We start from the raw sequence: 27,587 nt of genomic DNA on the forward strand, positions 1-27,587 counted from the left end.
GGATGGTGGGTGAGTGACCTCTGATGGGATGGTGGGTGAGTGACCTATGATGGGATGGTGGGTGAGTGACCTCTGATGGGATGGTGGGTGAGTGACCTCTGATGGGATGGTGGGTGAGTGACCTCTGATGGGATGTTGGGTGAGTGACCTCTGATGGGATGGTGGGTGAGTGACCTCTGATGGGATGGTGGGTGAGTGACCTCTGATGGGATGGTGGGTGAGTGACCTCTGATGGGATGGTGGGTGAGGGACCTCTGATGGGATGGTGGGTGAGTGACCTCTGATGGGATGGTGGGTGAGTGACCTCTGATGGGATGGTGGGTGAGTGACCTCTGATGGGATGGTGGGTGAGTGACCTCTGATGGGATGGTGGGTGAGTGACCTCTGATGGGATGGTGGGTGAGTGACCTCTGATGGGATGGTGGGTGAGTGACCTCTAATGGGATGGTGGGTGAGTGACCTCTGATGGGATGGTGGGTGAGTGACCTCTAATGGGATGGTGGGTGAGTGACCTCTAATGGGATGGTGGGTGAGTGACCTCTGATGGGATGGTGGGTGAGTGACCTCTGATGGGATGGTGGGTGAGTGACCTCTGATGGGATGGTGGGTGAGTGACCTCTGATGGGATGGTGGGTGAGTGACCTCTGATGGGATGGTGGGTGAGTGACCTCTGATGGAATGGTGGGTGAGTGACCTCTGATGGGATGGTGTGCAGTGACCTCTGATGGGATGGTGGGTGAGTGACCTCTGATGGGATGGTGGGTGAGTGACCTCTGATGGGATGGTGGGTGAGTGACCTCTGATGGGATGGTGGGTGAGTGACCTCTGATGGGATGGTGGGTGAGTGACCTCTGATGGGATGGTGGGTGAGTGACCTCTGATGGGATGGTGGGTGAGTGACCTGTGGTGTTAATGTCCCAGTTATGCGCGTTGTCTTGTCTCATCTGTATGTGAGGTGTTGACGGTCCAGTTACGCGGAGTGTGTTAGCTTCATAATTACCTACTGTATGATATCTTTCCCGTCACGAGACGAGCTGTCTGTCTGTCTGTCTGTCTGTCTGTCTGTCTGTCTGTCTGTCTGTCTGTCTGTCTGTCTGTCTGTCTGTCTGTCTGTCTGTCTGTCTATCTGTCTGTCTGTCTTCAAGTACCTTGCAGCGCAGTAAACAGCACTATTAAACCACAAACGATGGGCCCTGGATTCGAATCCCCCGAGCGAGGTAGAGACGTTTGGGAACGTTTCCTTGCATTTTATGCCTCTCTCTTTACCACTTTTATTTTTTTCTGGACTTTACCAACTGTTGTGGGTTGCATCCTAGGAATAGTTGGCCCCAGGGTGACTTCAATAAGGCTGACAGACTTCCTGTTCCGAACAACGGAAGCGACAAACCCATGATGATGTGCCGATGTCATCAGTGTAAACAATGTGGACTAGTTTCATTTGATTTTCATAATCGTATATTACTTACCATGACTGTGGTAAGCCACAGTAGCCGGCGGACCTGACCATGCTGGCGGCGGGTGCTGCAGCTGCGCCTCTCTCTCCAGTCTGCGCCACCACCACCACACGGAGCTGCTTCACCCAGGGAAAGCAGCGTACGTAACAGGTTCCGGAGACAGTCTCCATCACAGCCACCTCTTCTCTCTCCACTACAGCTGGCCGCGCTGCTGCTATTGCTGCCGTCTCTACTCTTCTTGAGACAATCGGCAATCCTTATTGACACGGTTGGAATCCTTGCTGCTGCTGCTGCTGCTGCTTGTACTGATGTTGTTGTGGCTACGTGTACTGATGCAGCTAATACTTGAGCGTGTGCTGCTGCTAACATTGTTAATGGTCCACTTGAGGACGGGGTGTGTAGAGTGGGCGTGTTGTCTGTCTGTGACCAAGGTGGGAGGTGAGGTGGGCGTGGCCTTGCTGGGTCGCTGGTAGGGGGGGGGGAGCTAGGATTGACCAGAGGGGTCGGGGTTGCTGAGCTAGCTAGGACTGTCCAACACGAATGGCCGGGTGAGTTAGTTATGACCAGTACAGATTGTTGGTGGAGCCAAGTCTGGCCAAATGGATGCGTTGCTATAGTCATGTGGCCAGAGTTGGTAAATTGATTAGCCATGAGTGAGAAAGTTGAGTTAGACATGGCCACACGATGACTAAGGAGGCGCGGGGGCAAATTAGAGACGTCAATGGAGGAGTGAATTACACGTGTGAGTGTAGTTACTCCTGGAACTCGAGCCCCGTCCGCTGACAGTAAACACGACACTCCCCTGTGGTCTGGCTGCACACGAACACTGAAGGTTAATACAAGCGCTGCTATTATCTTAGAGAATGTCTGTCAGTCTGTTCGAAGTTGGAGGCCAGACGCTTGGCGTTAGTCTCACCCAAATTTGCAAGGGTAACGGTCTGGGGTACGGGATGGACATAGGATGTTTGAGGTAGGCCTAAGCTAAATTCTTTAAGGTGTATTAGTAATTATCGAAACCCCCTAGGCCATGTTCACGGAACCCAGTGTGAGTTGTGGAGTGTGATTACCGTAAAGTTTCAAAGATCGTAATGTACGAAGATAATAAAAGCCATCTGAGAGACGCAGTGTTTCCAGAGCTTCTTAAGGGGGTAAGCTGGGGAGGACGAGGGGAAGTGCGGGATGTGGACGAAGGAATCGAGAGGGAAACGGGGAGGGAAGGGCGGATAGAGGAAAGGGAGAGACCAGGGTAAGGGCAGGGAAGGAGGAAGGGAAGAACGAAGGTAAAGACGAAAGGAGGGGACGAAGTGATGAACCGAGGGGAATGGGAATGAGGAGAGTCCATGGGATATGGGGAAGGAGAGACCTGGGTGCAGCCGGTTATCCCTTCTATATATTTAAAGGGAACTGTCTGCCTGTTCGAGGCTGGAGGGGAGAGTCAGACTATCCTGGACAGTGCCATGCACCCCTCCTAGTGTGTGCGTGTGACGGGGACACGCACGGGACCACGCACAAGGCGACACGGCTTACAGCGTGAGGACCAGCAAGAGGAACGTCACATAGTGGACGCTGGAACGCCCGGAAGTTACCGGAGGCGCTCCATAGTACTGAAGGCAATGAACAAATAAGAGGGCCCGAGGGTGGTTCTCGCCTAAAAGAAGGAGCTGCGTGGGCCACCAATCCATCATGGGACCCTCGGGAGGGCCCGCACTGTCCCGAGAGCCACCACCTGACGCTCCGGGTCCATGCAACGCCCATTCAGATACAGTGAACGAATGTAACCGGACAGTGGTGGAGCGGGCCCAGGAGGTAGTGGCAGGCCCCGGCCTCCAAGCCTCACCACTCGCCTGGGACCCCCAGCTGACGCCTCCACCTATCCTCCTCTATCCAGAAGGTAAACATTCCACATCTTATTCGGTCTGTCTGTTCACATCTGACCGAGGAGATATATTTTTTTCAAACACTTTTAGAGATATGTTACCTTGTGTGTAAACACACTCTCTCTCTCTCTCACACACACACACACACACACACACACACACACACACACACACACACACACACACACACACACACACACACACACACACACATGCTGTGTATGGCAGACTCTATACACAGTTTCAAATGTCGATATAAAGGTCTTACCTAACCTTATAAACATTAACCCCATGTTACTTAATGTACCCTAACTTACCCCAACCCTAATCTACACTAACCTATCTGAATTGCGACTAACTCCCAAACATACTTCGACTCAAACTCACAGTCTTTTGACAAAACCACGCACTTTGCATAGAACAACGCTACTTTGCTACCATCATCAACACAACTCCTCATCTTTGCCATCTTGAGTCCATTTCCACTCATATGTTTATTTTTGTCTTCATCCTCTCACAAAGACATCGATAACCTCCTCCAGCCTCTGCCACATAATGAACATTGACGCGACACTGTAAGTGCCGCATCTCCTAACATCACCACTCGTGCAGTCACCGAAAGGAAAAACCTTCCTGCAAACTGCACGTATCGCGAAGAAGATATGATAGAGTCCAATAGACTCAGGAATCTGTACACCAGTTGATTGACAGTCGAGAGGCGGGACAAAGGAGCTGACGCTCATCCCCGCAGTCAACAACTAGGTGACTAAAACGGTGAAGGGACTAGGTGAGTACAGGAATGTGAAGGCTCTATTCATCACAGTCGGGTGCGGAAGTAAAAGCACAAACCTCTCATCATGGAGATGAACAAAAGCGAAATCAGACGTAACTTTTCAAGTGCGAGTAATTTCATTTTATCACGTAATGAAAGTTAGACATATCTTGTGGCCCGACCTACCCGACCCGACCCGACCCTCTTTCATATCTTTCCTATCCTACACCAGACATAGAGTACAGAGAACGCCGAATACAGAGAACATATACAGCATACATAAACGCGATAAAGCACCTACATTATTGGGATGGCCTCAAAGGTCTCCAAATGTACCCACTAGAAAAGAGACGAGAGAGATATCAAATAATATATACGTGGAAAATACTGGAGGGCCAAGTCCCAAATCTGCAGAGTAAAATAATAACATACTGGAGTGAACTATATGGAACAAAATGCAGAATAGAACTAGAGAAGAGCAGAGGTGCCATAGGCACAATCAGAGAACACTGTATAAACATCAGAGGTCGGCGGTTGTTCAACATCCTCCCAGCAACTATAAGAAATATTGCCGGAACAAACGTGGACATCTTCAACAGAAAACTAGATAGTTTTCTTCAAGAAGTGCCGGACCATCCGGGCTGTAGTGGATATGTGGGCCTGCGGTCCTCTCCAAGCAACAGCCTGTTGGACCAAGCTATCACAAGTCAAGCCTGACCTCGGACGGGGCTTGGGGAGTAGAAGAACTTCCAGAACCCCATCAAACAGGTACACCCTCTCTTCCCCTTTTCCATAATTGTGGCCCAAATGGTATGGGAGAGCAACAGCGTGTCAGAACCATTAGTGGTGATAGTGGGAGAGGTTGGTGATCTCCCCCGAGGCTGACACCACCATTACCTACACCCACGTCTCATCACAGTAGTAAATCACAGTTTTAACTTTAATAACAAATAGTTTGATATAATACAATGACATTACCAAGCGCATTAATTCGTTGATGTATGTAATTATAGGTCTTCAGCCTCTCCGTACTGAGAACATGTTCAGGCCCTCTCTCTCTCTCTCTCTGATCTTACTGTGATGTGTCATCTGTTGTGATCTTACTGTGGTGTGTCATCTGTTGTGATCTTACTGTGGTGTGTCATCTATTGTGATCTTACTGTGGTGTGTCAGCTGTTGTGATCTTACTGTGGTGTGTCATCTGTTGTGATCTTACTGTGATGTGTCATCTGTTGTGATCTTACTGTGGTGTGTCATCTGTTGTGATCTTACTGTGATGTGTCATCTGTTGTGATCTTACTGTGGTGTGTCATCTGTTGTGATCTTACTGTGATGTGTCATCTGTTGTGATCTTACTGTGGTGTGTCATCTGTTGTGATCTTACTGTGGTGTGTCATCTGTTGTGATCTTACTGTGGTGTGTCATCTGTTGTGATCTTACTGTGGTGTGTCATCTGTTGTGATCTTACTGTGGTGTGTCATCTGTTGTGATCTTAGTGTGATGTGTCATCTGTTGTGATCTTACTGTGATGTGTCATCTGTTGTGATCTTACTGTGGTGTGTCATCTGTTGTGATCTTACTGTGGTGTGTCATCTGTTGTGATCTTACTGTGGTGTGTCATCTGTTGTGATCTTACTGTGGTGTGTCATCTGTTGTGATCTTAGTGTGATGTGTCATCTGTTGTGATCTTACTGTGGTGTGTCATCTGTTGTGATCTTACTGTGGTGCGCTGTTTTTCTCCATCTCACATTTTACTTAATAGTTCACCAGAAAGGTTCAGCGCGGGCCGCCCCCGGACCCACGTTGCACCGTTCACACCAGGCGTCCGGACAGTTATTTGATGCCCTTGACGTTCTGGATGCCAGTCTTAGTGTTCATTGTAGTTGGTATCTAGAGCAGGTGAATACCCAGTGTTGAGGATACTCGGGGTCAGGAGACACTGGGTGAGGAGACCTGGGGTCAGGAGACACAGGGTGAGGAGACCTGGGGTGAGGAGACCCGGGGTCAGGAGACACTGGGTGAGGAGACCTGGGGTCAGGAGACACTGGGTGAGGAGACCTGGGGTGAGGAGACCCGGGGTCAGGATACACTGGGTGAGGAGACCTGGGGTCAGGAGACACTGGGTGAGGAGACCTGGGGTGAGGAGACCCGGGGTCAGGATACACTGGGTGAGGAGACCTGGGGTCAGGAGACACTGGGTGAGGAGACCTGGGGTGAGGAGACCCGGGGTCAGGATACACTGGGTGAGGAGACCTGGGGTCAGGAGACACTGGGTGAGGAGACCTGGGGTGAGGAGACCCGGGGTCAGGATACACTGGGTGAGGAGACCTGGGGTCAGGATACCCTGGTTGAGGACATACCCGGGTTGATAAGTGGTCGCGCAGGTCGGCCAGAGTCGTGACAGCAAGACACAGGGGTAACAAGGTGAAGGACGAGTGGAGTGTGTTGGGTGACCCTTCACCGGGTCGGCCAGGGACCACATTCCTCACCACGCGTCCATAACCAGCCCCCACATTGGCATTCCCTTGCTGGGTCTGGCCAGCCCCTCCGTATGCACCCAGGCCGCCCTCATCCCTCGCGCCGCCATCATTAAGATGTCGTGCCTTGCAGTGATATTGGTGTTTATGGTACTGTGGCTGGGAATGTGAACTTTGTCGGCAGAGATTACAATGGCGAGCCAAGTCTGGCTGGTTCAGAGACCACGTGCATTGCTTTTGTTTTCTTGGTGGATGGTGAGAGGCGGGTGTGTGGGGGAGAAGTTGTCAGCGCCGCCATCAACACTCCAATATTTACGTTAAATGGTGTCTTCAATATTTTAATTCTGCTACTTCGTGATGGGCAGATATTGCAAATGATTTTCAACTTTTTTTTCAGTGCATGAAAACACAGTTTATGTAGCTGTGTTGTGTTATATTACCAGCACGAGTATGTAAGAGCGTTAAACTTATGTTCGGTGCATTTATAAGCTGCGACTCCACCACCACACCATCACTGTTCAATTTATTGGATAGCTATTGGAAATACATAACAAGTGTGTGAAACATTGCAGTGAGCCCAATGGAGTGCAGATCTTTAATAATTAAAGATCTGCACTATGGTACATCAGACCTTTTCGTTATATGTTCAGAGCAGGGTGCTTATTGGGCAACCATTTGATTACCAAACATTTTGTAATCAACAGCAAGATGAATTCATCAAGCACACATACACGCGCGCTCACACACACGCACACGCACATACGGGGGCCTCGCGGCTGAGTGGACAGCGCTCGGGAGTCAAAGTCCTTAGGGCCCGGGTTTGATTCTCTGCCGAGGCAGAAATAAATTGTCTGAGTTTCTTTCACCCTGATGATCCTGTTAACCTAGCAGTAAATAAGTACGCTGTACCTGGAAGTTAGACAGCTGCTACGCGTCGCTTCCCGGGGATATGTATGTGCGTGTGTTAGAAAGAAATATATGTAGTAAACATAATAGAGAAACAATTGGTTAGAAAAGCGGGATCCAATAGCTCGATTCTACAAGCGAAAATTGTAAACACACACACACACACACACACACACACACACACACACACACACACACACACACACACACACACACACACACACACACACACACACACACAGCCCCACAAGGTATGCTCGGGGCTCCCTAGAGTAATGCGGGTTGCCACCTTACTGGCGTACTCTGTAACCATAATATTTATCTCTATATAAAAGTTTACTCTGCCACTTGTACTGAGTGTTATTTGTAATGTTTTATTACTAGGTAGTTCTGAAAAGTATTGTTAAAACGTGTGAGTGTGTTTGTGTGTGCGAGATATCTGCACGCACATACACATATGTAGCTGTAGAGAGCTAACATGACTCTTTACCTCCCTATCAACATATAATAATAATAATAATAATAATAATAATAATCTTTATTTAGGTAAGGTACATACATAAAGAGATTTACAAAGTTTGTTGGCTTTATAGATAGGGCTAGTACATACAATGCCTAAAGCCACTATTACGCAAAGCGTTTCGGGCAGAAACGTTTCTATATATATAAGAAAACCTTGTTGCCAACAAAGGGCGATACTTTCCAGAGAGAACTTTTCAAGTTCCCGTTGGAGTGACCGGATCAACCAGGCTGTGATGGCTATACTGTATACGTGTATAGCAACCAGCCCCACAAACCAGGGAAGCGTTAACCATATAGAAAAAACCTCGAAATAATCTATAGGTGAACGATAAAATTAGCAGCCATTGCATTGGACGTCCTGTAGATGAAATTTCTGAGTCCACAAGCTGAAGCTTAGCCATGCAGACTTCGTTAGGTAAGCACACGTTAGGTAAGCACACGGGAGCCAGTATTGCTCCGTCGCTGACTGATCTTCCTGAAGGGAGAGCCGGGCGGGGCTCACTGGCGCAGCTGACCCCTGACCTCGTGACAACCTTCCGCTGGATGATCATGGCACTGGTGAGACGTACTCCACGCACCGCTAGGTGTTATGGGACGCCATACGGTGTTATGGGACGCCACACTGTAAGCCCCAAAGATCTCAGTATATAGGCAAGACCACAAAGAACACCCTCCCTCCCACTCTCTCTCTCTCTCTCTCTCTCTCTCTCTCTCTCTCTCTCTCTCTCTCTCTCTCTCTCTCTCTCTCTCTCTCTCTCTCTCTCTCTCTCTCTCTCTCTCCTCTTCCCCCTCTACCCCTCTCCCCCTCTCCCCCTCTCCCCTACACACACCCCAAAGTACCCTTCCCCCTAAAAAGATTAAAAATATATATATTTCTAGGCCTAATATAGCACATGTTTGTACTATATTTGGCCTCCTAAGATAGCGTGTACCACGCCTAGGATGCTAGGAGAGGTTAGGTTAGGTTTTATATTTATGTTGAAAAAACGTGTCCAAAGTCAGTAATATTAACAAGAGTCAACTTTCGTTAATATTATTGTCTGGAGCACCTCTCGTCACTCCCGACCCTAAGGTCTCTCTGGCCATCCTGCAGCACCATTGCTGACCAGCTCACGACGTCTTGTACCCTCAGATGGTAGCTGCGTGAGGGGCGGCATGACAGGTGGTGTGCAGGAAGTGGAGGACCTCATCCACCTGGCGGGACCCCTCACCGAGGATGCCGTCCTTAAGACTCTTCACGCCAGGTTCTGCTCCTCGCATTATTTTGTAAGTAGTGAGCTGGAGGTGTGTGTGTGTGTGCGCGTGCGTGTGTGCGTGTGTGCGTGGGTGTGTGTGTGCGTGGGTGTGTGTGCGCGTGGGTGTGCGCGTGTGTGTTTACTATTTGTGCCTGCAGAATCGAGGTATTAGCTCTAGACCCCGCCTTTTTGGCCTGTTTTTCCTCTATTATGTCTTCTCGATATATATTTCTCTAACACAAACATATACACACATCCCCAGGAAGCAGCCCGTAGCAGCTGTCTAACTCCCTGGTACGTATTTTCTGCTGTTTGGACAAGGGGGGCACCAGGGTGAAAGAAACTCTGCCCATTTGTTACTGCCTCGGTCGGGAATCGAACCCGGGCCCTTAGGACTACGACCCCCCGAGCGCTGTCCATGCAGCTGCCAGGCCCCTGCTCCTGTGTGTGTGTATATGTGTGTGTGTGTGTGTGTGTGTGTGTGTGTGTGTGTGTGTGTGTGTGTGTGTGTGTGTGTGTGTGTGTGTGTGTGTGTGTGTGTGTGTGCTAGTGAATGGCTGATTGAGGGATATGATAAACACGACCGACTACTCATTACTTACTGTTGGAAGTAACATTGCACCTTCTTCGTCGTGTCTCTCCGTCGGTCCAGACCAATGTGGGCCCAATCTTGCTGTCGGTGAACCCGTACCATGAGGTGGGCAACGCCCTCACCCTCACTTCGACGCGGGCGGCGGTGCAGAGTCCCCACCTTCTACGGGTGGTCCACGAGGCAGTCCGCCAGCAGAGCGAGACGGGCTACCCTCAGGCGATCATCCTCTCAGGTAATCAATTCTTCCGTCTGCAACATCTTTCCTTAAGCTCTCCTGTGTAACCTGTGATTGGCTGTCGGGTCTTGAGACGGGTTTTCTGAAGCATTGTTTTGATCCTTCAGCACATGACTGTTTACAGCAATGCTTTTTGTCGCTAAAATTCTACATATATTCAGCATGTTTATCTCTGAAGCTTCACTTATGACATCTAAGTAGATAGGCATCAACCCAAGATGCATCCGATTAAGACCTCTATAAGAGGCTTTCCTGCGGTGTTGTCCAATACAAGTTCCTCTGTAGGTGGCGGCACTACTTCTGGTGCCACAAGAGGCGCTTCTGGAGGAACTTAGTCTCCTGTCAGTAATCACCACTGTCACTTTCTGACACTAATTGAAATCCTCAGATTAGCCAAAATTGTAATTAAATTTTGTCAATAAAGATGTTAATAATAATAACTGACACTTATCCTCGCTCATTACCTCTTTCTTGCCTCTGGCACAGGAGCGGGGCTGTGTTTTTTCCTTGCCTCGTCTGTGGTCAATACCCGCCATCACTGTAAACGATAACCAAGTTGCTCATCCTTAATCACCCCACCCCCCTTTTCAGATCCTCCCTTCCCCCCCCCTCAACCCCCACCCCTCAACCCCCACCCCTCAACCCCCACCCGACCCTTCCACCCCCTATCCCCCCTCCCCCACTCCCCAACCCGTGCCTCAGACACGCCCACCAAGATCACCGCCCGTGTCCTGGGTTGTCTCGTTCCATCTGTAATGTGACTTTGTAGCTAATTTGTATGTAGTGGTAATGAGCAGTCATTAGATTTTTGTAATATTTCAAAGCCCGTTTTTCTTTTTTCTTTTCCCGCCCAAAAAATATGTTGACAAAATGTTCGGCCTTCCTCTGCAGGTGCTTCCGGGTCTGGCAAGACCTACACGTCGATGCTGCTGCTGAGGCAGCTGTTCGACGTGGCTGGTGGCGGGCCGGAGACTGACGCCTTCAAGCACTTGGCTGCAGCCTTCACCGTCCTGCGCTCCCTGGGCTCTGCCAAGACCAGGTCCAACTCGGAATCTAGTCGTATTGTGAGTTACTGCCAGTCACAGTGTCTTGTTAATTCACAGTTACCGCCAGTCACAGTGTCTTGTTAATTCACAGTTACCGCCAGTCACAGTGTCCTGTTAGTTCACAGTTACAGCCAGTCACAGTGTCCTGTTAGTTCACAGTTACAGCCAGTCACAGTGTCCTGTTAGTTCACAGTTACAGCCAGTCACAGTGTCCTGTTAGTTCACAGTTACAGCCAGTCACAGTGTCCTGTTAGTTCACAGTTACAGCCAGTCACAGTGTCCTGTTAGTTCACAGTTACAGCCAGTCACAGTGTCCTGTTAGTTCACAGCTACCGCCAGTCACAGTGTCTTGTTAGTTCACAGTTACAGCCAGTCACAGTGTCCTGTTAGTTCACAGTTACAGCCAGTCACAGTGTCCTGTTAGTTCACAGTTACAGCCAGTCACAGTGTCCTGTTAGTTCACAGTTACAGCCAGTCACAGTGTCCTGTTAGTTCACAGTTACAGCCAGTCACAGTGTCCTGTTAGTTCACAGTTACAGCCAGTCACAGTGTCCTGTTAGTTCACAGTTACAGCCAGTCACAGTGTCCTGTTAGTTCACAGCTACCGCCAGTCACAGTGTCCTGTTAGTTCAGTTACCATCAATCAGAGTTACGGGAATTATGTGAAACCAAAAATTCATTTTATTGGAGAATTTAGATATATTATGGATTCATCTTTTCTAATAATAATAGTCTTGTTTTTGAGAAAGTTGCAGTTTTAGTAGTGATACTTTACATGTGGTTCCAAACTGGCGCCTCCGGTAGGTGGCGTGGGGCGGCGGGCCAGGACTGTCAACATGAGCCATTTGTGGCTCATGTTGACAGTGCAACATGTCATTGTGTATCATTGTATCATGTGTATCATTGTTCACAGCTTTTTGTTGTCCTATTAAACAAACAATTCTACTTTGAGATAGTATAATGGGTCAATTATGCATAAAGTTAGCGTCTGCCTGTCTTAATATTTTCTTACAATGTGCTGTTATATTAATATCATGCACCTCACTTTGTCAGTTGAGAGGAAACACCGTTTGTTTTTCTGTCTCAAACGGAACAAATCATGAAAGATTATTTTTGTTTGTATTTTTATCAAATGGTTGTATCTGGCGTTTCAACATATGAGGGAGATAAGCCAGCGAGGTGAGTGAGAGGGGGTCGTTTGAGCACTGTCTTGCCTCGGCAGGGTCACTTTATAGAGGTGCAGGTGACGGACGGGGCGCTCTACAGGACCAAGATTCACTGTTACTTCCTCGACCAGACGCGGGTGGTGCGGCCACTCCCTGACGAGAAGAACTACCACATATTTTACCAGATGCTGGCGGGGCTGACGCAGGAGGAACGAGGTTAGTGCCCTGGCTCCTCTCCTACAGCCCCTTCTCTCCAACAACCCCCTTCTCTCCCACAATCCCTTCTCTCCAACACAAACCCCCTTCTCTCCAGCACTGCATCGCATTTTGACGTAAAGTGGACTAAATATCATAGTTACTCAGAAAATTCACGTCATGTTCCATTTTCTATTCATGAGTTCTCGGTTAGGTGAGACTTGGGCAATTTAGTTCATCAGTTTCGTGACGTTGTGAACGCTGAAAAGGACAGGCTGCACACAGTACATCAAAGAGGCTTCATAGTAAACATATATTATTATGCAGATCGGTGTTCAGGGGGGGGGGGGAAGAGAGCAACACAGCAGCCGATTGCCGCATGAGGCTGTCAAGCATGTGGGTTCGATTCCCGCATGCATGTATTCACCTAGTTGTGCTTGTGGGGGTTGAGCTCTGACTCTTTGGTCAGGCTTGTGTGTGTGTGTGTGTGTGTGTGTGTGTGTGTGTGTGTGTGTGTGTGTGTGTGTGTGTGTGTGTGTGTGTGTGATTTTATATAATATCTATCTTTAATATGATTTGTAATACGGTGAATAATATATAATATTGTATAATACATAATAGGGTGTATAATATATATTAGGTTGTATAATACATGTTAGGTGTTTAATACATGTTAGGTGTTTAATACATGATGGGGCGTATAATGCATGATAGGGTGTGTATAACACATGATAGGGTTTACACTAGCTAAGATGATGTATAGTTGTATGCCGCCAGGGAAGCTGCACCTGGAGGGCTACAGTGTGAGGACACTCCGCTACCTGAGTGAGGGCGACACCCGTCAGGACGACATTGAGGACGCCCGCAGGTGAGTCCTGCCTCGCCTTCACCTCTCTGTGCTAGCAAGTGGGAGGGGGTGTGGGTACTGGTGACGGGGGAGGGGGTTACCTTGAGGTGCTTCCGGGGCTTAGCGTCCCCGCGGCCCGGTCGTCGACCAGGCCTCCTGGTCGACGTACTGGTGATGGGGGAGGAGGGGATACTGGTGATGGGGAGGGAGGGGGGTACTGATGATGAGGGTGGGAGGGGGGTACTGGTGATGGGGGAGGAGGGAGGGGTTCTGGTGATGGGATGGGGTAATGGTGATGAGGTAGGATGGTAATGGGGATTGGTGGTGTTTCTGGTAATGGGGAATAGGGGGGCAATGGTTCTTCGCAATCAGTGACTACACGGGGAAAGTGAGGTCAAGCTCTTCATGCCCCGCCGACCAGCCTTGTTGTACCTGTTACGTTATTGGTTAATTATTCTGACGTTTGAATTATTTGTCGAATACAGGCTTTAAAGTTTTGGACGGAGGTGGCTTCCACAACTACTTCTTTCGTTTCATTCCACTTTTTGACTAATTTTATCTATCGTATATTACTAAACATATATAATTCGATAAAGAAGCTTTCAGAAAAAAAATATTGAAGTAATTTTACACTACCTGAGTTGTAGAGGAGTAATTGGCTCCAGCGGGGAGTCCCATCTTGAGGAGCACAAGACAAAAGCAAGAATCTCAGAGACAGCACACAACGGGTCCCAGACCTGAGCGGGTTGTAGTGTGAAGAGACTCTAATGAAGCGGAATCGTTCTACATTATGTAAGACAAATCATGAGAAAGAGCAGTCAGGATTGTTAGGTATAAGATAATAAAGGGTATTAACAGGGTAAATATTGGCGAAATGTTTAACATATACAAGAACAGAACGAGAGGTCATGGATTAAGCTAGAAAAACCATGACAAGCTAGAAACACAGATTAGCTATTGAGATTTAAGGTGACGTTTGTTTAACTTGAGAGTAACCAGAATGCGAAATGAGCCAGAGAAGATAGTCGAATCTTATAAGCCTATCATACATATGTTTGAATGTATACAACAGATAAGGGAGTGTGGCTGGTCAGGAGCCATGGCATTAGATGACCGAGAGCTCATCCGGTGAGGCACAGTAGCAGGGACTTCGGTCGTGCTGCCACGGTCATGAGTACACCTCTTACCGTTGGGTTTAGTTCCTTTCTACACGCGAGGATGCCCACACCGTCTGGCGTGGGTGTGGTGGGGGGTGGTGTGGGGGGCGTGAGTGTGTGTGGGGGTGGTGTGGGGAGGGGTGTGAGTGTGTGAGGGGGGGGGGTTGGCGTAGGTGTGTGAGTTAATGATGTCTATGTTTCTCAGGTTCGAGGCGTGGAAGGCGTGCCTGGGCGTGCTGGGGATTCCCTTCCTGGACGTGGTGAGAGTGCTGGCGGCCGTCCTTCTGCTGGGCAATGTTACCTTCATTGAGGGGCCGGGCCTGGAGGTCGACATCCAGGGCGGCAGTCATGAACTCAAGGTACTCCTGCATGATCCTATGATGGTTGCAAATATATCTTGTTGCGTAAGAATTTAACATGAATACATATTTTAATTATTTAATTGATTACCATTAAATGCGTGTTGATGTATGCACCTGACTTTGTTTAGTTGCTGTATATTTTTGGTAAACGCTTTTCGTGTTGATGTGATCAGAGCGTGGCGGCGCTGCTGGGGGTGTCGTCGGCGGCGCTGTACAGAGGCCTCACCACCCGCACTCACAACGTCCGCGGCCAGCTTGTCAAGTCCATGTGTGACGCTAACATGGTGAGTATCCTCCCTCCCTCTGTCACCTCACGCTCTCTCTTTCCCACTTACTCATAATACTCATAACTGTTACATAAAAATGTGGTATGTAAAGTGAAGAGCTTTACGTTCCCAGACATGAGAGAGTTACATATTACAGGAACGTCTTCATTTAGTATTCACCTAGTTGTGCTTGCGGGGGTTGAGCTCTGCTCTTTCGGCCCGCCTCTCAACTGTCAATCAACTGTTTACTAACTACTTTTTTTCCACACCACACCACACACACACACACCACACACACACACACACACACACACACACACACACACACACACACACACACACACACACACACACACACACACACACACACACACACACACACACACCAGGAAGCAGCCCGTGACAGCTGACTAACTACCAGGTACCTATTTACTGCTAGGTAATTGTATATTATTTGTTATATGATTTAACCGTAAAAATAATTTTACGGTTAATCGGAGTGATCTACTGACGGTTGCTTGTGATCTAGTGATGGTTGGTCGTGACCTACTGACTGTTGGTCGTGACCTACTGACTGTTGGTCGTGACCTACTGACTGTTGGTCGTGACCTACTGACTGTTGGTCGTGACCTACTGACTGTTGGTCGTGACCTACTGACTGTTGGTCGTCCAGAGATCAACTGGCTGGAAGATCCAGAGAGATCTTTCTCTCCCTCCGTTTCATATAGAATTTTATCTCTTACTCAGTGCCTTGTGTCTGGTCTCCTCCTTCTTCCTCCTACCTTCAATATTTTACATTTACTTGAGTTATATTCTCGTAGCTATTTGTTGGACTGTTCCTTCAGTTTGTCTAAGTCATCTTGTAGCCTCTTGCTGTCCTCCTCTTCCTTAACCCTCCTCATAATTTTAGCATTATCAACAAACATTGAGAGGAATGAGTCTGTTCCTTCTGGAAGATCGTTTACATATATGAGAAACAGGATAGGTCATAAACTGAATCCTAAGTTGTGTGTGTATGTGTGTGTGACATGACATGATCATTGGTGACATGATCTTTTTTTCCCCAGTCTAACATGACTCGAGATGCCCTGGCCAAGGCCCTCTACTGCCGGACAGTTGCTACCATTGTCCGTCGTGCCAACTCCCTCAAGCGGCTCGGCTCTACCTCAGGCACCCTCTCCTCTGACAGGTGAGTCAATATAATTTCTGATAAATTTGAGGACGACTTTAAAATATGGTTGTGATTTATAAGCTCAAAATAAAGTTGAACATTACCAAAGTATTTAATACTAGTGATTTGAGGAAAAGATTGAAAATTTGCAGTAATTTTTAAGTTATATAAAATAAACTAATATTAAACAAAGTATATCAAACTTATACAAACCCAACCCATACCACCCAACCTTACCCATCCCAACTCATCCTAGCCTTATCCATCCCAACCCTACCCAACCCATCACAACCCATTCCTTCATAACCCATCTTAAGCCAACCCTTCTCATCCCAACCCAACCTATCCCATCCCATTCTAACCTAACCCAAGCCATCACAACTCAACCCTTCCCATCGCAACCCAACCCAACTTTCCAACCTATCCTAAACCATTCCATGTCGAGCCAACCATCCCATCACCATAAAGGTGTGTCTGGTGACCCTTGAGTATAAACAAGCAGAGAACAAACAAAGTACTTCTGTACTTGGTAGACATAAACAAAACAATGGCAAGCCGGTATACCTAAATTAATTATTGTACACTTACGATTCATTGGCTTCTAAAGTGTCCTTAAATAGCCAATTAATAAATTAGGATGTTTATTTTTTAACGTAAAAGCCGAAATAATATTTACCATCATAGACCAAGCAATTGTTGTGAGAATTTTATGACAGCTGTCTGCTTCCAGTAAGTTATTTTGGCCATAATATCCGTATGTTGCAGCAACGAGAGTGTCCACCACCAGGCCGAGGTGGCGTCCCAACACGCGTCCACGGTGGGCACGGCCGGCTCAAAGGCGTCCAAATCCATGAGCGTCCTCAATAATGCAGTCAAGCACGCCACTGACGGCTTCATTGGCATCCTCGATATGTTTGGCTTTGAGGACCCTAAAGTAAGTGGCCAGGTGTGGGGGGGGGGGAGGAGGTGGTGGCCTGCGTCCCAGTGGTTGTGGCGGCCCGAATCTTCCTCAGACACTGCGGGAACTATTTCGTCAGATTCCGTGGTTGAGAGAGAGAAAGAGAAAAAAAAAATATTTCTTCACGCAGCGATAAGCTCTGTATCATGTAGGCCAACAGAGTACTCCAAGCTGAAATGTTTTAATCTATCCCAAAGGTAGAGGAGTCGGGAAGCTTCTGCCTTGGTGGATAGAAGTCATGATTATAATGTAGTTGTAGTGGTGTGTGAGCACCACTACACCACTTACACCACATTTCTTGAGGTGAAAACCTTAAATCATATAAATATTTCTGAAACTAAATATTTTAAAATGTTACTGTATGACGACAATGGCCTCTAATGGTGCCAAAAATGTATGTTAATTTCTTTTATATTTATGAAGGTGTTAGCAATCCGTTTAACATCAATTTTCCCCTTGTCCTGTAGCCATCCCACCTGGAGCACCTATGCATCAACCTGTGTGCTGAGACTATGCAACACTTCTACAATACCCACATCTTCAAGTCATCGATCGAGTCATGTCGAGAGGAGGGTATTACTTGTGAAGTCGAGGTCGACTATGTAGACAATGTTCCATGTATCGACCTCATATCTTCCTTGGTAAGTCTCTGACCTGACGACGTGATCCCAGGCGTCGTATACACTGGTGTGTATATATATATATATATATATATATATATATATATATATATATATATATATATATATATATATATATATATATATATATATATAATAATGATGATTTAAAAAGTAACCTACAGTAAAACATTTTTTCCAAGCTAGAAGTAAGTGCAATATCATGCAACAGTGAAAAATGTCGAACATTTATTTATTTAGAATTTAAATTTTATTTGTTAGGTAATACAATCACTTTCCAGAAAAGAGTTATTATCATATGGCAGGGTGGTGGTGGTGGGTAGTGTTAGACCTGACCGGAGTGTTGTCTCCCTAGCGCACGGGTCTCCTCAGCATGCTGGACGTGGAGGGGTCGGTGAGGGGCACGCCAGAGAGCTACATCCAGAAGGTCAAGGTACAGCACAAGGGCAACATGAGATTATTCGAGCCTAAGGCCAACCACATCAGGGCCTTCGGCATCCACCACTTCGCCAGCAGAGTCATGTACGACGCCTCGGACTTCCTTGGTAAGCCCACAACTTTCGGTCAGTAACTTAACCATTCTCATTCGAGTAGATTAAGTAGAAAGTAGATTACTGTATCAATTGTCACACAACTATCCTTTACTTCTTCCATTGCGGATATATGTATTCTACCAACTGATACACGTAGTCTATGGGTATTTTTGCCCAGCTGTCACAAATTGCAAATGAGTTGTGTGGGAGAAAACAGCATTTTGTTTTGATTGCTGTGCAACACCTCTGCGAGCTCTAAACAAGGTGTTGCTGGACATGTACAACAGTGGCGCGTCGTGAGAAGTTCCTCGGGTAAGCAAATAACACTTATAAATCACAGCCATAATTCACTAAGAATGAATTATGGCTCGCGCGTTCATGCAGCCTTTGTGTCGCAACTGTAGGCTCAGTGCGGCCTGTGCATGCGCCAAAATTTGATGTAAAACTGTACCTAAATCGCACTATTAGTGTCATCGGGAGGTTGATTAGTCATGAAGCTTAGTTAATGAGGTCAATGACTAACCAATGTATATAGGCGATCATTGGCGAGGTGGCTACAGTTCCCTGTACACTTGAAAACAAAGGAAGTGACGTCCTGGACCATTATCACGTCGTGTAAGAGAGGTAGAGAAAGTCAATATATATAAGATAAGAATGTGAGATAAAGAGCGAGAAGGTAAGAAGTATAGCATACTTCAACCTTCTCACCTTTCATCTCACGCTTTTACCTTGTATATTGACTGCCTCCACAACTCTTTCCTTGCATGACACCATAATGGCCCAGGACGGATCGAAACGGCCCTACTCTCCTTATTTTCAGATTTCTGGGTTGGGCCTTTAATCTTGAGCCGCGTTATTGTAACTTACTCTTTGCATTAGCAAAGTTATGCTCATTAACAAAGAATATTCTTGCTGCGCTTCAGACACCAATCGAGACATCATCAGCGACGACCTGGTCTGCGTCTTCCACAAGCAGTCGTGTAACTTTGGCTTTGCGACGCACCTCTTCGGCTCGGAACTGAAGGCCCTCTTCTCCCAGGACCCAGTGCCGCGAGGGGTGTCCTTCCGCATCAGCCCAACCTCACACACGGATCTGTGAGTAGTGCCTCTCCTGTGTGTCACTCATAGCTAGAGATGCAGCTAATACAGCGGTTATTGTACAGTGTATGTGCTCGAGACTGTTAAAATTCCAGTATTGATTTTTGTGCATGTAGATAAGCGAGGCTTGGTGTGGCCTTCCCAATGCATGGGAAGGAAGGACCTCAACTTGGATTGAGGTTAATAGAGACCGATGGCTAGGCGGTAATATATAATTAGACAAGGTGGATAAGGGCACAGATAGACAAAATGTTCTGAGCTACATATTTCCCTGTGTAACAGCCTCTCGCCCTTCTCTCTTCACCAAGGCAAAATGGAGATGAGCCAGTGTCGACGTTGACGCAGGACTTCCACACTCGCCTTGACAACCTGCTGCGGACGCTGGTACACGCTAAGCCGCACTTTATCCGCTGCCTCAGATCTAACTGTACGGAGAAGGCGGCGGTGTTTGACCGTGCCACGGTTATTAAGCAGATCCGTGCACTCCAGGTGAGTAAGGTTGGCCGCTGGCCGCCATTGGAGGCTTTGGATGACAGGTTGCGAAAATTGTGTTGATAGGAAGGAGGCCTTTCACGCAGCTTTCTCGTGAATTCAGCTTCTGTTGCATTAGGATTTCCAGTTTCAGATTTTTAGTGAAATTGAGTAGTAAGCCAGAATAATAAACATTCAGGTTTTGTAGAGATGTACTAGATCCCAGCAGGTGGCTTCAGATATTTCCCAGTAGCAGGCTTCACACCGATGTCAAACTGGGATAAATTTCAAGCAGTTTAATAATGACAGGAGCTGTGAGAGATTTCCCTGGGAGGCTATAACAGGTTATCTGGCTTGTCACAAGCAGGGAAGTACAGGAAGAACCGCACTTTTATGGATCATCCAATAAGGTTAGCAGACCTTTAGATGTTATTACTGCTAAACTTAGGCTCGGCTACAAGTACCCTTGAGAGCTTTTAATATGTTTATTGTTTGTAATGTGTGTCTATGTATGTATTAACACGTTGTACTGAACGGGGTGAGAATAGCTTGAGCTACCTCATCCCTTTGTGTGTATTTTACCTCAATAAACTTATTTTAATTTCAATTTCAATTGAGAGCTTCCACAACCTGCTGATGTAGGCTGTAAATGTAAACGTTCTCAGCAGAACTATTCACACACTTTGCATCACTCTGTAATCGAAATTGAAACAATTCAAAAATTCATTTGTGTTCAAGAAATGTGTTAGTACTTCATTGATAATGATATACTATCAGAAATCTTAGTAAAGTATCCAAAGTTTGCTTACTGTAGGTAATGTATACACGTGTCTAAACCTGCCGCCCAGTTGGGTGGGTGTGGAGCAGGTGTGTAACTTTGTAACTGACTCACTGCAGATATAAATTGGTTTGTATAAAGACTGTTAAGGCCACTTCTTGAACCACTTGTGGTTCAAGAAGTGGCCCATAACACTTTTTTTCTGATCCCAATATTACATAGTTCTGTCACTTTTTCTTTGAACTGTATTATTCATTTATTTTATTTTCTTATCGTAGCTATTCTGTCCTCTTCCAGTCTTGCATCTCCTTGTAGATTGTCCCAATTTTTGGGGTGATTGTATGTCTTGGGGTCTATTATCTCAAGGGGTGTACGTAATATCCCTCAACCTTCGAGGTGAGGCGTAGTGACATAGAGTTGAGCCCATGCCCGGTTGTTTCCAAAAGGTGCTGGAGACCGTCAACTTGATGGCTGGCGGCTACCCTCACCGCATGCGGTTTAAGACCTTCAACATGCGCTACCGGTTACTGGTGCCCTTCAAGAAATTGCGCCGCGTGGAGGATAAGACGGTGGACGACTGTAAGCTCATTCTCGAGTACTTTGTGAGGTCACTGGAAGACATTAACAAGACCTCCACCGTCGCTATCCAGTGGGCACTAGGAAAGAGACATATATTTCTAAGGTAAATAAAAGTAAAGATTGTTTTTCCTTACACACAGAAATCACAATAGCGTGATACATCAAATGAACAAAGATTAAGGAGCCTCTGGGATCATCCCGGACGCAGGTTCGAACCCTCAATATGATCCTTGTGAATGTGTTCATTTTTTTCCTTCATTTTTATAATGGTTCCTTATAGAATATTTAGAATTTTACTAAAATTATAAGTATTCCAACATCTTAACTGAATAGAAGCATTAGAGAGTTGTTCTCTACACCCTGGGAGAATCAGTGACACAGACATCTCTCCCCCCAACAGTGAAGGAGCGAGGCAGCAGCTAGAGATGCTGAGAATAGAGATGAGACACCGAGCAGCGACCCTTCTGCAGGCAGTATGGCGGGGCTGGCACTTCCGACGAAGGTGGCCCACGCTAAAGAGGAACTTAGAGCTGAGGGCTCGCTCTCGCACTGTCCGGCCGCGGCCACAACCCATCGCCGGCACCCCTCCGCCCGACGTCATGGACCGCTGCGACCAGAAGACCATCCAACAGACCTGTTCCCTCTTTGGTCTCGACCTGGTAATTCAACTACTGTTTTAACATAAAATTATCTGATGAATATATATGTAATATGTGTGTATATATGTGCAAGTCACAATAAACGCGACTGAAGCCCAATGACCCAACCCACATATATGAAATGAGTGATGACATTTCTGTCCATCCTGGACCCCTCATGAAGTCGTAGCTGAAGAGTCTTCACTTTCAGTCAACGTGTGTGTGTGTGTGTGTTGGGTTACTTATAAATGTTACTTTCCAATTATAAATGATCCTCTTTTGTAAAAGGGTTCTGTTAAACTTCTGGGATTCTTTGACAATCGTTGGTCTTGGTCGCCCGATATCTCTTACCTCCGAGTTGAATGCTTAAGGCCCTTAACTTACTTGAAGTCTTGTCCCATACGTCTTCGGGAGATGATAGGCGCACGCTCCTCTCTTTACATTCCTTTATCATGCTGTCTAAATTCGATTATGGCTGTCCTGCTTACTCGTCTGCCACTCCCTCAACTCTTCGTCATCTTAATCCTCTTCAATATAATGGGTTACTACTACATAGCCTGGTGTAAAAGCCTAAAAACTTGGTGCCTTCTTTTTATAACTACTTACTTACTTTTTAATCTGAGCTACCTCATCCCTTTATGGTGTGCCTTTGTAACCCTTGACAGAGCCAGGGTAATGCGTGTACCACTCTAAACATTCCCAAGATTATCTCGCTTCACTCCTTGGTCTAATTGTGTCAGTGAAATTAGTGTTGTATTAAACAATATGTGCCATTTATCATATGAAGATAAGTATTACTACAACGTGTATATTACCATTCTCCTGGAGGAACGGCCGCCGCCGGTGCCGCCCAGTAGGTCCTACACCATCAGCGGCAACCACAAGATGGGTTACCCACAGACACGCCTCATGAAGAGGAATTTCCCCGGTGAGCTCACGTCATCATTGCTTACATCTCCTCCCAGCCTCTACGACCTTCCTCCCAGCCTCTACGACCTTCCTCCCAGCCTCTACGACCTTCCTCCCAGCCTCTACAACCCCCCCTCCCAGCCTCTACAACCCCCCTCCCAGCCTCTACAACTCTCCTCCCAGCCTCTACAACCCCCACCCCCTCCCAGCCTCTGTAACTCCTCCCCATCCTCTACAACCCCTCCCATCCTCTACAACTCCCCTCCCAGCCTCTACAACCCCCCTCCCAGCCTCTACAACCCCCCCTCCCAGCCTCTACAACTCTCCTCCCAGCCTCTACAACCCCCCCCCCTCCCAGCCTCTGTAACTCCTCCCCATCCTCTACAACCCCTCCCAGCCTCTATAACTCCTCCCCAGCCTCTACAACCCCTCCCATCCTCTACAACCCCTCCCAGCCTCTACAACCCCTCCCATCCTCTACAACCCCCTCCCAGCCTCTACAACCCCTCCCAGCCTCTACAACCCCCCTCCCAGCCTCTACAACCCCTCCCAGCCTCTACAACCCCCCTCCCAGCCTCTACAACCCCTCCCAGCCTCTACAACCAGCTACCCAACATTCCTCCGCTTCCTACCTTTATTTTGCTTTTGTCACTAAAAGGTGTTCTAAACGAGCATTTAAAAACTTATAATGATGCTGTATATATGTTCCAAGAAAAAATATAACCTATTTTGGTACTCATTCTCAATGACAATAATTTCTGGTAGAACGAACTGTGTTGTTTCTAATGGATTTGTTGCATATGCAGATGAAGGCGGGAGCGACACGGTGCTGCTGAAGGGGGAGTCGGTGGTGGTAGCGGGCGCGTCTCCCAGGCGAGGACATCTGCTCGTCGAGCACCAGGGACACTCCTTCCATGTCCCCTTCCAGTACATGGAGCTCAAACCCTCAGCTCAGCCCGGAGTCAACATTTAAAAATGCTTGCATTGGATTTTTTTTCCCCTGTGAGGAACTCAAAAATGTTCCGCTTGAAGATACAAACTGCTGGTCAGGACTCGGTGGAGAGCCGCAAGTTCTCACGGACCAACAGAGGATGTCCCAGTGAACTGAAAAACAAAAATTATCAATTCAAGGCTGAAGTCATACCAGCGTGTGGAAATATTTCTAAATTTCGGACCAACTCGCCGTATTGAGCATGTATTTATTTTGAGAGCATGTTGAAGTCTGTGTAAGGTGAGAGGAGACAGCACTCTGGTGGCAGCGTGCGGTCCGGGCCTGGTACCTGACATCATACCCTAATACTCTATTGACGCTCGCTAGTGCGCGAAGTGAACTAATCTTATTTTTCATGTTGAAAAATTGTAAGACTTGTGCACAGCAAATGAATGGCATAATGCGTAGTAGTGGTCGGGGCTGGAGGACCGTGGAAAGCCTTCTGCTGCACCAAGCCTCCACCACCGCCTCATATATGTCCTACTAGCAGTGTCTAACTGAATAAGGATTTTGTATATATATATTTGTATGTGCCAATATTGTTAGGTATTTTATAAGTTGATTGATATACCTCGTTACTTATGTATGTCGTCGAATACCGTAAAAGGAATCTGTTACTACATAATTAAAGATGTTAGAGTAAGTAACATTGAAGTTAACGCATTTCGACCCCCTAAGATAATATGCCTTTTGGTGCTACAAGCTTTTTGAACCCCCCGTGTTGTGCTCTCTCTGGCTTGTAAGAGTCTCTCTCTCTCTCTCTCTCTCTCTCTCTCTCTCTCTCTCTCTCTCTCTCTCTCTCTCTCTCTCTCTCTCTCTCTCTCTCTCTCTCTCTCTCTCTCTCTTCTCTCTCTCCTCTCTCTCCTCTCTCTCCTCTCTCTCCTCTCTCTCCTCTCTCTCTCTCTCTCTCCTCCCCCCCCCCGGTCTCTGTTTTTTTAATGTCTGGGAATCCACAGTATTATCATCCTTATGTCAGTCCTGCATGAGACTTTACAGCTGCCACACCTTATGTATCTGAATCTCAACTTTGTCCTTCATCATCTTATGCCTCCTTGCGTCTGACCACCATTGTTCCTAACATGGTCTCTCCCCACTACCACTCTTTCTCACACGCTCACATCCCCCATTATATTGTTTCTCATACGTTCACATCCCATTATAATGTTTCTCACACACTGCCATACCACCGTCATTGCTTCAGACATGTTCTCATTCAATCATTATTATTTGTATCTGCTTCTTAACTCACTACCGTTGTTTCGGAACCAATTTTATCCCATGATCTTAGTCTCGGCACATTAGCTGCTCACTTTGTTTTAGACCCTATTTCTGTCAACTTTGCTTGTTTTAGACCCTATTTCTGTCAACTACGCTGGTTTCAGACCCTATTTCTGTCAACTACGCTGGTTTCAGACCCTATTTCTGTCAACTACGCTGGTTTCAGACCCTATTTCTGTCAACTACGCTGGTTTCAGACCCTATTTATGTCAACTGCGCTTGTTTCAGACCCTATTTCTGTCAACTACGCTTGTTTCAGACCATATTTCTGTCAACTACGCTTGTTTCAGACCATATTTCTGTCAACTTCCCTTGTTTCAGACCCTTTTTCTGTCAACTACGCTTGTTTCAGACCCCTTTCTCTGTCAACTACGCTTGTTTCAAAATTTATTAGAACCTCATATGTGATTCAACCTCCTGTTTCACTGTGAGCGCTTTGTTTCACTCCAGCCTCCTGTTTCACCACAAATACTTGTTTCTCTCTCTCTCTCTCTCTCTCTCTCTCTCTCTCTCTCTCTCTCTCTCTCTCTCTCTCTCTCTCTCTCTCTCTCTCTCTCTCTCTCAAGTGTGACACAGATCCCTGTGTCACCTCATCCTTGTTTTAATGTTATTTGTTTTTATCCAAGCCCTGTTTTGTTCTAGCTATCCTGCTTCATTGCAACCCTCTCATTCCAGCTTCCATGTTTCATACCAACCCTCTGTTTCATTCCAGCTTCCATGTTTCATTCCATCCCTCTGTTTCATTCCAGCTTCCATGTTTCATTCCAGTCCCCCAGTTTCAGTCGGCCAGCACCCTTGTGTTACCTGCACATTCCCCTGTCTTCCCCGTGAGGATGCTCACAGCCAGCGGCCGTAACCCTATGAGGAAGTGCTCAAGGTGTACATAGCGGTGTAAATAGTGTACATATTTGGGTCATTTACTAATGCTCATCACACATCATGTTGTCTGTACAATGTTACTTGCGTAAGTTTTGAGTTGACAGCGTTGATGTCACTTGGTAGGAACAACACTCGCCCGATGGTGATCCTTGGTACCGTGGTGGATGGTGGGTACCGTGGTGGATGGTGGGTACCGTGGTGGATGGTGGGTGCCGTGGTGGATGGTGGGTGCCGTGGTGGATGGTGGGTGCCGTGGTGGATGGTGGGTGCCGTGGTGGATGGTGGGTGCCGTGGTGGATGGTGGGTGCCGTGGTGGATGGTGGATACCTTGGTGATGCTCAGTGGGTAGGCGACTGTAACGCATATGTACATTAAGCATATATGTTAAGCACCGCCACAGGCTAGGCAGTGTACTGAGTGAAGATATCATTCCGAATGTTAGCTGCCACGGCAGGCTGGCCCTCAGGTGCCTCTCTGAGGGCCAGGCACTGCTCCGAGGCACACACACATCGGTCCCCAGTACCTCTCGCAACACCTGTGACAAGCCACTGGCTCTGTGTATCCAGGTAAAGGAGATACGGTAATGTAGAACATGTGTGAAAACGAGATCATGAGCGTCCTTGGTTGAGACACGTGCCAAATAAGCTTAGGAACTGTATCATCACACTGGGAGGGGCGACAGAGGACGCAACCCGCTCCCCTGGCGTACATTGTATATTTATGAGGAGTGGGTTGTTGGCTCTGGTCGCCCCTGGTGTGTGCAGGTCTTCTCTCTACTCCATGGATCTCCTCCTTCCATCACTTCAGGGGCCTCGTTCACAACCTCTGTGTGTGTGTGTGTGTGTATGTGTGTGTGTGTGTGTGTGTGTGTGTGTGTGTGTGTGTGTGTGTGTGTGTGTGTGTGTGTGTGTGTGTGTGTGTGTGTGTGAGCACGTGTGCGTGGAAAGGTGTGGACTGTATGGTGGAAGGCTGTGGGCTGTATGGTGGAAGGCTGTGGACAGTCTCCTTAAGGCTTTCATGTATTTCTCCCACTCCCTGATAGCGTTGACGTGTACCAGGTATAGGGAAAATAACATAAATGCCAGAAACAGTTGTGAGTGAGGCTGGAGGCCTCGACGTGCGAGAGAAAACCTTCCCAGCACCTCCAGAAATATATATATTTATTTCAACCATTTATTGTCTAACATTTCATTTGTGAATTTTATATAAAGTTCAAAACAATAATTGTCATTGGAGGAGACTTCATTAATATTAATAGCGACGATTTCCGTAATTAAGGAACTGTATTGTATATAAATTGTGTATTTGTCCAAGTGCTTGTGATGCAGAGATTAATTCCCAGGAATTCTGAATTAATCGAGTTGACGTCTTGTAATCAGACCAATAATAATAATTTATCCAAGACTCTTGTATCTCTCAGTTCCGGTGTTGTTGTGAATGTCGATGTTATTGTATGATGTCAATCATATTATTGTATGATGTCAATCATATTATTGTATGATGTCAATCATATTATTGTATGATGTCAATCATATTATTGTATGATGTATATCT

The 27,587-nt window shown here is 47.0% G+C and overlaps 1 protein-coding gene across 1 annotated transcript in view; it reads left to right on the plus strand.

Annotated features, from left to right (window-relative positions):
• The window catches only part of LOC138369811 (unconventional myosin-Vb-like), a 150,837-nt gene extending 123,400 nt beyond the window's left edge, over positions 1–27,437 (plus strand). The window contains exons 3-19 of the mRNA XM_069333554.1: positions 9,141–9,274; positions 9,896–10,067; positions 10,962–11,134; positions 12,339–12,498; positions 13,255–13,345; positions 14,687–14,840; positions 15,017–15,127; positions 16,177–16,298; positions 17,046–17,214; positions 17,706–17,879; positions 18,235–18,424; positions 19,336–19,507; positions 19,819–19,999; positions 21,206–21,441; positions 21,739–21,997; positions 22,805–22,904; positions 23,692–27,437. Of these exons, the coding sequence (XP_069189655.1) occupies positions 9,141–9,274; positions 9,896–10,067; positions 10,962–11,134; positions 12,339–12,498; positions 13,255–13,345; positions 14,687–14,840; positions 15,017–15,127; positions 16,177–16,298; positions 17,046–17,214; positions 17,706–17,879; positions 18,235–18,424; positions 19,336–19,507; positions 19,819–19,999; positions 21,206–21,441; positions 21,739–21,997; positions 22,805–22,904; positions 23,692–23,858 (2,765 nt within the window). The 3' untranslated portion in view covers positions 23,859–27,437. The remainder of the gene's footprint in view (positions 1–9,140; positions 9,275–9,895; positions 10,068–10,961; positions 11,135–12,338; positions 12,499–13,254; positions 13,346–14,686; positions 14,841–15,016; positions 15,128–16,176; positions 16,299–17,045; positions 17,215–17,705; positions 17,880–18,234; positions 18,425–19,335; positions 19,508–19,818; positions 20,000–21,205; positions 21,442–21,738; positions 21,998–22,804; positions 22,905–23,691) is intronic.
• Positions 27,438–27,587: the final 150 nt, after the last annotated feature.

This window comes from Procambarus clarkii, chromosome 29 (genome assembly GCF_040958095.1).
Source record: "Procambarus clarkii isolate CNS0578487 chromosome 29, FALCON_Pclarkii_2.0, whole genome shotgun sequence".
Lineage (NCBI taxonomy): Eukaryota > Metazoa > Arthropoda > Malacostraca > Decapoda > Cambaridae > Procambarus > Procambarus clarkii.